This window comes from Anabrus simplex, chromosome 1 (assembly GCF_040414725.1).
Source record: "Anabrus simplex isolate iqAnaSimp1 chromosome 1, ASM4041472v1, whole genome shotgun sequence".
NCBI lineage: Eukaryota > Metazoa > Arthropoda > Insecta > Orthoptera > Tettigoniidae > Anabrus > Anabrus simplex.
This window is the reverse complement of record NC_090265.1, coordinates 514,301,458-514,316,523: the sequence shown is the minus strand read 5'-3', so window position 1 is coordinate 514,316,523 and position 15,066 is coordinate 514,301,458. Positions and strand designations below refer to the sequence as shown.

The window sequence follows — 15,066 nt, the reverse complement described above, 5'->3', positions numbered from 1 at the left end:
TTCTTTATGAGCAACTATGATACCGGTAATTTTTGCGTACTTTCAGAACAGTACTTAGATTCTTTATATTTTTACAATTAATCTGGTGTGGAAATTTAGTTTTTGCCTGGCCTATATATGTGGCATTGCAGTTTGGAATTTGATGGGGAGCTATCAATATTACTGGGCCTTAAGAAAGAAAGAAAGAAAAAAAAAAGAGAGTCAGTAAAGGGGATGCATTTGGATGTGTTAGGAGTTAATGATATTCGGGTAAGGGGAGATAACAAGGACATTTGAATTCATTCAAATTAAGCTACCTTTTTCATTATTATTATTATTGTTATATTATTATCATAATTTGACTTGACTGTGATGTCACTTAGTGCTTAATAAAACTTGTCAACTTTCTCATCTTCACCCTCACATGATGAATAGATAGAGACATTTCTCATGCTAATTCCTCCAATTGCTATATCTACCCACTACATTTGCTCATTTACATGCGTTGCCTAGAATTATTTTTCCTGATGAACAGTCCCACTCCACTCTCTGCCCTTCCCTTTATAACACCCAACAAGAACATGTTATAATCTCCTCCCTTCCTTGTCATCTCCCCTTACCTGAATATCATTAACTCCTAACACATCCAGGTGCATCCCCTTTACTGACTCTTTACTTCTTTTTTTTCTTTCTTTCTTTCTTCCACAAGGCCCAGTATTATTGATAGCTCCCCATCAAATTCCATTTTGCTCACCAGGTTTTTCCAAGGAGTCCCTCACATGTCAAATGGAAGTGAGACTCCGTTACTCCCATAGGTTCAAAACTTGCTTAAAATGTTCTGAGCTCAGTAAATTCTGTGAAGCGGGATGCTACCCTACTTGCTCATAAGTTCCTGCAAGGATCTCTCCTCTAATGCATTAGGAACCAACAGTGGATTGTATAGTCCTAGCTGCCTGAGCACAGGGAGGGCCATGACCAGAATATGACCAAGATGCCCACTCCCATTCCATCTGGTATCAATCAATCAATCAATCAATCAATCAATCAATCAATCAATCAATCAATCAATCAATCAATCAATCAATAAATAAATAAATCATTAAATCAATAAATCAATCAATCAATCAATCAATCAATCAATGGCACAGAAGTTAGCAAACATGTCCCTTTTTCCATTCATTTCACCATTACCACAAATTCTCATGACCTACTCCATACCTTCATTGTTGGTCCCTACCTTCGCATTTAGGTTGCCCATAACAATCAAGATGTCATTTCTGCTGACTTTCCTCATGCTTGACACTGAATTACAGAGACATGTCATTTAGTGTTGGGTTGCCAATCATTGAGGCTTCTTTTCACAGCTGTGGTCAACAAGAGCCCAACTCTATCTCTGTGATCTCTGTCACCTGCAGGAGGTTGTGAGGTTGTGTTTTCTGTTCTCTAAAGTCTTACCTCACTATGCCCAAGAATGTCAAACTTGTTTGTCATTTGCTTCAACCTACCGTTTTCAGTCACATTGCAGAAGACTATTTTCATTTTTATGCCAAAGGTCATCAAGAAAAGATTTCTCCAGCTGTCTGTTCTTGCTGTTTCCATAATAATGATAATCATGGTATGGTTGCCACCGATAGCCTTCCAGGCATGCTGTTTTCTGTAGAGGTTTGTTTTCCTTAGCCTTTGAAGATCCCTCTTCACCACAAGGCAGTGGTTTCCTCTTTGTTAACCACAAAAGGGAGGGTTGCCTAATCTGTCAATATCATTGTACCAAATGTCTCCTTCTCCACTGAAAATGCTGTTGAGGACTTCACCTGAGGCACATCAGGCATAACTTTCAGGACTTTGGTAGGACCTTCACACTTACTGTAGCAGTCCCTACTATACTTCACCTCTAGAGGCCATCTCCTGCTTCATGCCGTTACTCATTTCCTATGATGTGCACGAGGAGTTAGTCTCATGGGAGACATCACCCTGCGGGTGGGGGCAGTAGAATACACTTGAGAAAATGGAAATTGCAACACCATGAAGGCATTGGTCATGTGTGTTGATTTTTAAGATATGGAACGATGCCATGTAGGTATGTAAATTATCAAAGTTTCAGACCCATTGGATTGTTGCTACACGTGATTGGTCGCGGAGGAATCATCTCCAGTATACGGACTCGGGTGTAGCTTAATTGACTTGCAGTCTGTGCAGTGAAGTGTTCCCCGTCAAACATGCCTCGATGACAGAGAAGAGCATGCTATCAACAACTGTCGCCGTTTGAGAGGGCTCAGATAATTGGGCTGTGTGAGGCTGGATTATCGCTAAGGACTGTCGCTGCATGTGTTGGCCGACAGGCATCTACGGTACAACGTGTATGGTAGCAGTGGTCAAATGAAGGTACCCACACTCGTAGACCTGGCACAGGCCCAGCGCGACAGACAACTGTGAGAGAAGATCGCCGCATCATTCGGATGGCCCGGATGGAACCCCATGCAACAGTAGTGCAAATTCGAGCAGCTGTGGCACCCCACGTTACACAACAAACAGTTGGTAATCACCTGCATGCAGCTGGCTTACGAGCCCATGTCCCTGCAGAAGGCGTTCCATTGACCCCACAACAGCGACGTGTAAGGCTGGCCTGGTGTCGAGAAAGATCGACGTGGGTCGACGAATGGCATAGGGTCGTCTTTAGTGATGAATCATGCTTCTGTCTTGCCCGCAATGATCGCCAAAATCGTGTGCGCCGACGTACCAGGGAGAGGGGCCGCCCAGATCTTATTGTCGAGAGGCACACAGGGCCAACACCAAGATTATGGTCTGGGGAGCTATTGGCTTTAATGTGAAATCACAATTAGTGTTTGTTGAGGGCACTATGACTGCTCGACAGTACGTTGATAGGGTACTCAATCCAGTGGTTGTTCGTATGATGGTGAACATTGCTAATGTGGTGTTTCAGCAGGACAATGCCCGGGTTCACACTGCACGCATCTCCAGAGAAGCTCTCCACGACATCACAACCTGAGAATGGCCCGCCAGATCCCCGGACCTCAGTCTTATTGAGCATGTGTGGGACATGATGGATTGACAACTGGCCAACCGTCCTCAGCCACCCACAACTCTGGAACAAATGACCCGTGCAGTGCAGCAAGCATGGGCCACAATTCCTCAGGAAGTGACCCAGGGCCTTATTGACTCCATGCCTCGATGAATTCATCAATGTATTGCCCCTCATGGTGGGCACATCCTGTATTGATTGTTGTCCAAACTTGATGTCAGATGTAATCATCGAATCACAACCAAACAGGCGTGCTGCACGTTCAATTGCAGCAATGTAGCACCACTCCTTCTGGGTGTTGCAATTTCCATTTTCTTCAGTGTACATTCACAGTATCTCCTGCCTGCCATAAAAGTTAACTAAAAGGAAGCCCAGTGGCTTTCATCTTGGAAACATGGGTTGGCAATCATGGTTGCCTTAGCTGAGTCTGGCATTGATTTCACATACTTGTATCAGGCTCCTCACTTCCATATTTCCTATCTGACCTCACATGGTCAACTCTTGTTTTCTTCTGACCCAAGTGGCCGATGATCTAGATGTTAGGGCTCATCAAACAACAATCATCATTATTATCTTCCGATACTGAGTATTAGGTATGCAAGGCCTAGCGAGTCTTTTATTTCTATGCCCTTTGTGACCCTTGCTGTTCTTTTACTGATACGTTCATTCTTTGAAGTGTTGGACCTCTTCCATTTTCCTTCTTGTTAGTGTTAATGGAGGATACCTTCTCTGTAAACCACATGACCTTGCTGCAGTGGGGAGGCTTGCATGTCCCAGTGAAGCAGATAGCCAAACTGTAGGTGCAACCATATTGGAGGGGTATCTGTCAAGAGACCAGATTAATGAATGGTTCATGAAAAGAGGGGTAGCAGCCTTTCAGAAGTTGTAAGGGTAGCAGTTTGGATGATTGTCTGATACTTGTAATAATATTTAACATGCCTTAGCTGTGTTGATACTGCTACATGGCTGAAAGCAACAGGAAACTACAACCATAACTCTCTAAGACATGCAACTCTCTCTGTATGAATAAATGATGTATTGATGATGGCCTCGTTCTGGGTAAAATATTCTGGAGGTAAAATAATACCCCATTTGGATCTTCGGATGGGGACTACACAAGAGGGGGCAACACCAGGAAGATGAATACTGCAAGTTGGAGCATGGAATGTTAGGAGTTTGAATCATTGTGGTAACTTAGAGAATCTGAAGAGAGAAACACATAGACAAATTAGATGTAGTTGCTATAAGTGAAGTACGTTGGCAGGAAGAGCAGGATTTTTGATCAGGAAAGTATAGAATTATCAACACAAAATGAAACTTGGGAAATGTAGAGTTGGTTTAATAATGAATAACGAAATAGGGCAGCGGATTAGCTACTACAACCAGCATTGTGAACAAATTAGTGTTAACAAGATAGACACCAATGCCCACCACTTAAGAACAGGTCTATATGCCTGCTAGTTCAGCAGATGATGAAGAAATTGAATATGAAGGGAGAGAAGATGTAATACAATATGTTAAAAGGAGACAAGAATCTAGCTGTGATGAGAGACTGGAATACAGCGATAGTCCAAGGAAGGGAAGGTAATGCCATAGAAGAATACGGACTGGGATGACTGAATAAAAAAGGAAGTCGGCTAGTTGAATTCTGCACCGATCATAATTTAGTCCTTGTTAGTACTTCGTTCAAACACCACAAATGACGGCTGTGCATTTGGACAAGACCTGGAGACACAGGAAGGTATCAAATAGACTTCATTGTGATTAGGCAGAGATTCAAAAACCAGGTGTTGGATTGCAAGACCTTTCCAGGAGCAGACGTGGACTCTGATCAGAACATGAAATGTCATCTGAAGTATAAGAAATTGAAGAAAGGAAGTAATGCGAGAGTATGGGATCTTGATAAGTTAAAAGAAAACAGTGTGAGGGATTGTTTCAAGGAACCTGTTTCACAAGTGTTGTGTATGTCCTCCACCGCCTGCAAACTCCGCAACCTGCCTCGCATTGACTCTTCTAGATACCACGAGGTGTGGACTGCAGAGCGCTGACGTAATCGTGTGACGTCAGTCAGCATGTATAAATTGGGTGACGTCTTCTCCACTCCAGGCACTCCACAGTGTCCAGTGATCAGACTACACCGTATGTCAGACACGGAGGTGGACTAATTCTGATTGGGAGGTCTCACCTCAGGACATCTTCGCCTCAAGTTATCCTGCCTCCCGTATCATCGACATAGGTCCTTCCTAGCATTCCTGCTACTCATGAACTTTACCACAAGTTCCCTGCAAGTTTTCCGACTTCTGCCTAGCATTCTGCTACCACGAACTTTACTCCAAGTTCCCTTTATAATTCTCCAAACTACAGATAGTCATCAGCTATCATGAACATTAATTCCTTCAAGCATCCTATCTTACCAAAATAAATATCATTGTACATATAAGAATCCAAGTGCATAATTGTACATATTTCTCAGACCATCCGTCAACTAGTTTAGGTTGTTATTTAATGTGTACAGCACTTCAAGCAGCAAGTCAAATTTCGTTCATTTTTGTATATACTGTGTAAATATTTACAAACTAATGGACTTTTATGTTGTGCTTTGTATATCGTGATTCTTGTATACAACAACAAGGATTAAATGAAAAGGCTGAACAAAGCACAATAGATGAAAAGTGGACAGTCATGAAGAATGAGATCAGTACGACTGCTGAAGAAATGTTAGGAAAAAAGGAAAGATCAAGTAAGAATCAGTGGATAACTCAGGAGATATTACACTTGATTGATGAATGGAAAAAATACAAAAATGCAGAAAATGAAGAGGGCAGAAAAGAAAACAGGCTATTAAAGAATGGAGTAGATAAAATGCAGGTCAGCTAAGGAAGAATGGCTGAAAGAGAAGTGCAAGGATGTTGAAGGTAATATGTGATTATTGTTCGCATGAAGGAGCTATACGAAATGAATGGAGAGTTGCTATAGTAGCCCCTGTGTATAATATATATAAAGTGTGATAGACATAAAGCTGAAAATTACAGGCCAGTCAGTTTGACATGCATTGTCCCCCTGTGGCTGGGGGCGGTAGAATAACACCCATGGTATCCCCTGCCTGTCGTAAGAGGCGACTAAAAGGGGCCTCAGGGGCTCTGAACTTTGGAGCGGGGGTTGGCGACCATGGGGCCCTTAGCTGAGTCCTGGCATTGCTTCCACTTACTTGTGCCAGGCTCCTCACTTTCATCTATCCTATCCGACCTCCCTTGGTCAACTCTTGTTCTTTTCCGACCCCGATGCTATTAGGTTTGCGAGGGCTAGGGAGTCTTTCATTTTCACGCCCTTCGTGGCCCTTGTCTTCCTTTGGCCGATACCTTCATTTTTCGAAGTGTCGGACCCCTTCCATTTTTTCTCTCTGATTAGTGTTATATAGAAGATGGTTGCCTAGTTGTACTTCCTCTTAAAACAATAATCACCACCACCTTTTTTTTTTTTTTTTTGCTATTTTGCTTTACGTCGCACCGACACAGATAGGTCTTATGGCGACGATGGGATAGGAAAGGCCTAAGAGTTGGAAGGAAGCGGCCGTGGCCTTAATTAAGGTACAGCCCCAGCATTTGCCTGGTGTGAAAATGGGAAACCACGGAAAACCATCTTCAGGGCTGCCGATAGTGGGATTCGAACCTACTATCTCCCGGATGCAAGCTCACAGCCACGCGCCTCTACGCGCACGGCCAACTCGCCCGGTAATCACCACCACCATCTTGACATGCATTGCATGTAAGCTTTGGGAAAGCATTCTTTCTGATTATATGAGACATGTTTGTGAAATTAATTACTGGTTTGATAGAAGGCAGTTTGGGTTTAGGAAAGGTTATTCCACTGAAACTCAACTTGTAGGATTCCAGCAAGATATAGTAGATATCCTGGATTCAGGAGGTCAAATGGACTGTATCATGATTGACCTGTCTAAGGCATTTGATAGAGTAGATCATGGGAGACTACTGGCAAAAATGAGTGCAGTTGGACTAGAAAAAAGAGTGACTGAATGGGTGGCTATATTTCTAGAAAGTACAACTCAGAGAATTAGAATAGGCAAAGCTTTATCTGTCCCTGTAATAATTAAGAGGGGAATTCCTCGAGGCCTTTATTGGACCTTTATGTTTTCTTATACATATCACTGATATGTGTAAAGAAGTGGAATCAGAGATAAGGCCATTTGCAGATGATGTTATTCTGTACGGAGTAATAAATAAGTTACAAGATTGTGAGCAACTGCAAAATGACCTTGATAATGTTGTGAGATGGACAGCAGGCAACGGTGTCGAAAGTCAGGTTGTAAGTTTCACAAATAGGAGAAGTCCTCTCAGTTTTAATTACTGCATTGTTGGGGGTGAAAGTTACTTTTGGGGATCATTGTAAGTACCTAGGTGTTAATATAAGGAAAGATCTTCATTGGGGTAATCACATACACTAAATATGATTGTAAATAAAGGGTACAGATCTCTGCACATGGTTATGAGGGTATTTAGGGGTTGTAGTAAGGATGTGTGTGGCCAGTTAAATCTGTTATGGTAATGGAGTAAACCATACAGCCAGTGTCTCCACGCCAAGTGTTGGGCAATAGTAAATAGCCTGACCCACTGTAAGGACCAATGGCTAAGGGCGGAGGAGTCCTTATAGAAGGGAAATGGGCCGTCAGTGGAGGAAATGCCACTGAAACCCCATATCAACTGTAGCATCTATACTCCAGAGGAGCGGCTACAAAAGGTATCTGTTCTCCATGTCAGGAGCGATCTACAAGTTTCGGCTGGCAGTAGCTCTAAAATGCCTTTGGGTGTGGCAACCCCATCGTAATAAAAGCCTGTATGATGACAAGTGTACTGAAGCCTCGGAAAATGCTAGGGTGTTCCCCACAAGCGACATGCAAAATGCTAGGGCATTTCCCACAAGCGACGTGCAGTTCTTGTGATGCTGGGAGAAATGTGAGAAACAGGCGACGAGCAACCAAATACAAATACATTAAGATAGCGATCATCAGTGTAGTGACACTAACAGGGAAAGTGGAAGAAATTATAGATTTTATGGTTCACAAATATGTAGCATTGCTGGGAATCAGTGAGACCAAATGGAAAGGAAAAGGTGAGAGGAAACTAAAGAAAGGATACACCTTATACTATAGTGGAGGAAGAGAAGCAAAAAATGGTGTAGGTCTCAAAATTAGAAAAGACCTAAAGGAATACCTAGAATTGATGGAAAACATAAATGACAGGTTGATTAAAGGTCAGATTGAGACTTGAAACTGGTGTTACAGATATAATTTAAGGGTATGCTCCACGAACAGGAAACACAGATATGGATCTAGAGGAATACCTTGAAAATCTGGAGCCACTCAGCCTGGCTGTAGGCTACATACAAACTGCACACTGTATATACATAAGTTATATGAGAAAATGTTTTATTTATTGTAGATGTACAGTATGCCTTCAAATAAATAACCTCATTGATTTTATTCCCGGTAAGCATGATTGAATTGTTGGTGAGTTTATCAGATAATTTAAACCCAAACAACCACAAACCACATGGCCTTCACGGCTGTCCTAAATGACCTGTGACGTAGACACAATGTCACTGTGATTGAATAGCACATGCTGTGCTCATCGCCTGTCAGCCTGCCCACTTACAGTGCTGGGCGCCCGTGGGACAGAATACCCAGCATGAGCACCTCTGGTATAGAAGATAGATATGGAAAAAGAAAGAAAGTAGAGTCAGTTATGAGTAACAAGAACTGCAGCATACAGAAACAGAAACTACAGCATACAAGAGCTCCAGGAAAGTTTGGTAGTACTACTATGGCGTTGTGACTGAGCTAGTGCCTGCGCGGTGTGGGCCACATAGCTATTGCATTTGTGAGATAGTGGCTTTTGAACCCCACTGTCCCACTGTTGGCTTGTACAATAAAAGAAAAGGCTGACCTATTTCACTCGCTGTGAATCATCCATATTATCATCTTATCACCTCATGATAAATGAGGTTAAAAGTCTGGTTGTGAATTTCACAAATAGGAAAAGTCCTCTCAGTTTTAATTTCTGTATTGATGGGGTAAAAACCAGATCTCCTAGAGACTTCATACTATCTGGCATCAAATAATTTGTGAGCTGGCATTTCATCTATAAGTTATATGAGAAAAACTTATGTATATACAGTGTGCAGTTTGTATGTAGCCTACAGCCAGGCTGAGTGGCTCAGACGGTTGAGGCACTGGCCTTCTGACCCCAACTTGGCAGGTTCGATGCTGACTCAGTCCAGTGGTATTTGAAGGTGCTCAAATATATCAGCCTTGTGTCAGTAGATTTACTGACACATAAAAGAACTCCTGTGGGACTAAATTCTGGCACCTTGGTGTCTCTGAAAACCGTAAAAGTAGATAGTGGGACATAAAGCCAATAACATTATTATTATGTAGCCTATAGTTGAATCAGTTATAAGCTTTTTCAGTCTGTGTAAACAACATGCTGTCAACCTAATAGAGCAGTTGGACGTTATTACTTGTGTCTGCTAGTGTCATAATATTCCTGTTTTGTCGAGTAATAAATATGTAATAGAAAATATAATTATGAGATTCACTGTGTTTCATTTTAGTTAATTATTATTTTCTTTGCATTCTTTGCCCCTAATCTTGCTGTGATACAGTCAGCTGTTGAGTGGTTGGGAGGAATATGGCGACCATAGTACACTTGTGGAGGTATGTAACTCCACTTGCTATAAATGCCTGCCTTGGGCTTCCTCCTTTGAAGCACATTCGGTGACAGTACACTAGGAGAGGTATGTACCTCCACTTGCTATAAATGCCTGCCTTGGGCTTCCTGCGTAGAAGCACATGGTACGACGGTGCACTAGGAGAGGTATATAGCTCCACTTGTTTTAAATGTCTGCCTTGGACTTCCTCCTTTGAAGCACTTGCAGTGACAGTACCCTAGGAAGAAGTATGTACATCCTCTTGGTATATTTGCCTGTCTTGGGCAGGCAACCATCTGCCTTGCCAGTTTTACTAAAATATGTAACTAACAATGGTTTTCCGTGTCATGTTTGATATTTTTTATATGTGAGGAGTTGGGATTGCCTCTGCCTCACAGAATGTTATTGCATTTACAGGTCGGAAACAGGAGTTGCAGCAGCTTGCTGTACGAGAGCAAATGTCTATCAACTCTAAAACTCATCAGCACATACAAGATCTCAAGAAAGCAGCCAGAGAAGAGGCACTGGAAGAGGTGAACCAGTGGAGGACTAGTCTGAACAAACCACCAAGTGAGTTCCATTAGAGAAAGTGAATGTTAGCATCAATAAGTTTACTGCAGTATCTTTTATTAGGTTATCACATCAGGCTTTTTTTTTGTTTCCACCTGGTTTTTCACAAAACTTCCGATTTAGAAAGCCAAGAATAATGGTCGAGTGGAATCACGGTGCTGACCACACGACACCTTGTAATCTGCAGGCCTTTGGGCTGAGCAGTGGTTGCTTGGTAGGCCAAGGCCCTTCAAGGGCTGAAGTGCCATGGGTTTAGTTAGTTAGTTTTCACAAAACTGTGTTACTGAATGATGTATAAACCGTTATTCACAATCACTGCAGTTCAGCACTCAGGATATCAGCGTGTTTGTTTGTTTGTTTGTTTATTTATTTATTTATTTATTTATTTATTTATTTATTTATTTGAAAAACCTGTTAAAGTGAGTTTTGACATCACCTGTCAAATTTTTTCCTTTAAGAGCATTTTGGAAAAAGACATTAGTCAGACAATGGCAGGTCTGATGTTTATGGAAGGTGGGGTAGAAGAACCCATGAAAAGTCCATGAGCATTTGAACGGTGATCATAGGCATGTAAAGCCTTGCATTGTTGTGTTGGATGTCACTCACCATTTTCTGACCAATGGAGTTCACTTTAGAGCATGGGTTTCCAAATGACGGCCCGCAAAGCTATTTCTTGCAGCCCGTGAGGACTTAAAAAAAAGGTATTTTAAGAAATGTGAAGAAAGTTTACGAAAAATATTTGATAGCTCGTTCAAAAATGTATTCATTTTTATATCCTGTATAGACCAAAGTCAGAACTAATTCATTCTTTAATATTATCTCCTGTTTTTTAGCATTTATTTGCGCTGAATGAATTCTTTGATTTAGTAAAATAAAAATCCAAGCTTTGCCAGAAAATGAGCCCTCACAAATACCAGTTCTAGGTCTTAATTATTATAAAAATGGCTATGGGATCCATACCAATTCTCGAACTCCATGCCAACCTCACTGTGGCCATTTTATTCAACATACCATGCAATGAATATCAAGAAATATTTTAAAAGCCATTGGTGTAAGAAGCAGTTTCATTCCTTCATTCTTCTCTCATTGGCAGTATTGGCTGGTACACAGTGAACATTTTCAGGGAAGTACTCCTGGAAGTACATTGTTGGGATTTTAGGCTCTTAAAAATAAATAGCATTGTGCCCTTCACACTACTCCCACTAAATTGTCCTTTTTGTTTTAACTACTTTATTAATTTTAGTTTGTCTTTCATTTTACTTTTTTCATTTGTCAAATATTAATTCAAATGAGTTGACATTGCTGGGTGCTCTTCTTCCAAATTCAATCGTCCTGGGTATAACTGTGATTATTCTTAATTTCACTCTTTTATACAATTGTAAAATAGTGTTTTAGGCAATTAAAGTTATTAAACCTTCCTTTCAATTTCATATGATTTTGTATAGTGGTACTTCTGTCCTGTTGCAGAATTTTACGAAAATTGGCCTATTATTAAAGTGCGGCCCGCGGTCATGCTTCAGGTTTCCAATGTGGCCCTTGAGTTCTTACTAATTGGAAACCCCTGCTTTAGAGCAACAGCTTCTTTCAAATTGTTGAGTTCTTCTGAGTACTTAACCTAATTGTTTATCTGTTTATGTAGCAGCTCATAAAAGATTACACTGCTATGGTGTCACCAAATAAAGAACTCTTTTTTCTGATGGAGATCAATCTTTGAAGATATCTGGGGAGGACCCCCTTCTTTGATACACATTGACCTCAAGACCACAATGTTATTACAATATAAACAATCCATTGTCCACCTCCAGTAACCATATTCTTGAGAAAAGTTTGTTATTTATTCTTTTTTTATGGACTGGATCACACACAAGTGGTGGTACCTGTACTTCAACTCAGTTAACTTATCTCTTGGCCTGGAGATGTCTTTTGATGGTTACATGTGATACTCTGGCAAACTTTGCAACCTCATGAGTGTAAAAATGCAAATTTTCATCCACGACAGTTGTAATAGTTGCTTTGTCAGTTATTACAGGCTGTATGGAGTGTTCTTGGCTTCAAGCTTGAATTCATCTTTCTTGAACTGGACATACCAGTTTAGAACATCATGGTTGATCACTGCAGATACTTCATACTTATTTCCATTTCAAAAATAATAGAACATAATATGATGAAAATACTTGATTAGCTTCTCTATTATCTTTTGGGCACAACCCATCTACTGAACCACTAAATCAAATAGACTCTGAACCAAAATGTGGCCACAACTCAACAATGCACCACACAGTTTTCCAATATCTGTTACAGTTACAAAACTACATACAGTAAGCATAACCCTTATGCAAATAATGGAAAGGAACAAACAAGTGACAAATCACATTGTATAAAGAAGAGCAGGAGCAAGAAAAGGAAGAATGGGAGAAATGAATGCAGGAAAAGTGAGTTTGTTGAGGAGAGAGCCCATTTATGTAAAGATGGCAGTGGAGATAATGGACATTGTCCTTATTCTTTTGTGTTTTCATGTTTGTCCTCATCTCCTTTTTCTGTTGCTCTCTCTTTTCTTGCACTGACCTGAATTGTGTTTATCCTCTTAACTTTTACACAAATAATATAATACTGTACAATGATGATTATTTTCTAATCTGATAATCCACTACCTTAGTTCATTACCCACTGTATTCATTCATTCATTCTCCTCACCTCCACTACCCTTATTTTCTGTCTGAGCTGCTGTGCGAATCACGGTCCAGTTAATGTTGTGTTTCAGGAGTTCAGTATACTAGTGTCTGTCCAGCTCCTTGGCTAACTGGTTCTGCTGACTTTTGGTCAAAAGAGTCCTCAGGTTGATTCATAGTAGAGCTGCAATTATCCAAATGCATAATATCTGGGCTGACTTTCATGACACCACAATTTTCAAGAAAACCAGCTGGGATTGGTATAAGATTTCTGGGCATATACTAAATACAATGGGTTGGCATATAATGCCGTATCTAAAATATTTATCTGATTAATGTTTGCATGAAGGAGCTTTACCAAATAAATGGTAAGTAGCTTTAGTAGCCCTAGTGTACAAGGGAGAGTGTGGTAAACATAAAGTAGATAATCACAGACCAGTTAGCATGACATGTGTTGCAGGCAAGCTCTGGGAAAGCCTTCTTTCTGATTATATTAGACACGTTTGCAATATTACTACTGGTTTGATAGAAGGCAGTTCAGGGTTAGAAAAGGTTATGACAACAAAGCTGAACTTGTAAGATTCTAGCAAGATATAGCAGATATTTTAGATTTAGGAGGTCAAATGGACTGTATTGCTATTGACCTATCCAAGGAATTTGATTGGGTAAATTATGGGAGATTACTGAAGAAAATGTAGGCTGTTGGACTACACAAATGAGTGGCTAAATTTCTAGAAAATAGAATGCGGGCAATTAGAGTATAACGTAAAACAAAAGGTAAAGGTTTCTACCTATAAGTGGTATTGATCAGGTGGAAACCTTTACCTTTTGTTTTACATTATATTGCTCTTCAATACAAAATAATATGAAATTTATTACCTATGACAGTTAGAGTAGGTGAAGCATTATCTGATTGTATGATTAACCTTTTCACTGCCATGTTTTGATGACCAGGCGAACCCTCTGGACCAGATTATTTTAAATGAAGTATTTTTACACATAACTTTTTTTACTGATACTATTAATGGAATGTTTAGTCCCGTTTTCTGATACGGGTTTGGGGATGAGATGAGATGATAAGTTATGGCATGTTTTTATGGCCTAATGTCCTTCCTGCCTCCAACTTCAGTTCAGGAGCTAATAAATATGAAATGAATGATGGTGAATGAAATTAGGTAAGGAGGTGGAAGGAATCGTCTGTGGCCTATGATTAGGAACTGTCCCAGTATTTCCTGGAAACGAAAATGGGATAGCACAGAAAGCCATTCTCAGGACAGCCAATGGTGGGGTTCAAACCCACTCAGCCTCCCAAATCCAGAGTTTGGCTCTATAGCTGGCCTTTCCTCTTGATGATACTAATACTGCAAAATAATATAAAAATTGATGATTCCAGCAGTGGTGTCATCAAAATCATGAATATTTATGAAAAACATACCTGATAACCAAGAAAATGGAAAGGCTTGCTTTACAATGTGCAATATCTTGGTTCTCTCATCAGCAGGAGGTTACAATTCCTCATCGTATTCATCACTATAATTTTGTCTGACATTTTCGTGCAGGTTCAATATTGCCCCTCATATATTCAACATCTTCCTTTTCAAAAATATATCTCCGGAATTACTGTTTACATGGAAAGATTCAGTTTCTTCATCAACAAGAGATGAATGTATACTTCAAGCCACCTTGATTGTTACATGATAGTAGGAAATATATTACAATCAAACAAATCTTAAATAACATCAGATTGCTTTCAAAACATGCATAATGGCTAGCTAGCTACGTCGCACCAACACAGATAGGTCTTATGGCGACGCTGGGACAGGAAAGGCCTAGGAATGGAAAGGAAAGGAAGTGGCCATGGCGTTAATTAAGATACAGCCCCAGCATTTGCCTGGTGTGAAAATGGGAAATCACGGAAAATCATCTTCAGGGCTGCCGACAGTGGGGTTCGAACCCACTATCTCCCGAATGCGAGCTCACAGCTGGGCGCTACTAACCACATGGCCAACTCGCCCGGTATGCATAATGGAGTGGTATATCTGCAATACCAAACTTGTTCAACATTCCCATGGAAATTCAAAGCAT

The 15,066-nt window shown here is 40.6% G+C and overlaps 1 protein-coding gene across 4 annotated transcripts in view; it reads left to right on the top strand.

Annotated features, from left to right (window-relative positions):
- LOC136868616 (dynein axonemal assembly factor 4) overlaps positions 1–15,066 on the top strand; it is a 128,791-nt gene that overhangs the window by 46,880 nt on the left and 66,845 nt on the right. For all 4 annotated transcript variants that reach the window (XM_067144787.2, XM_067144789.2, XM_067144790.2 and 1 more), the window contains exon 3: positions 10,160–10,312. In XM_067144787.2, the coding sequence (XP_067000888.2) occupies positions 10,160–10,312 (153 nt within the window). The remainder of the gene's footprint in view (positions 1–10,159; positions 10,313–15,066) is intronic.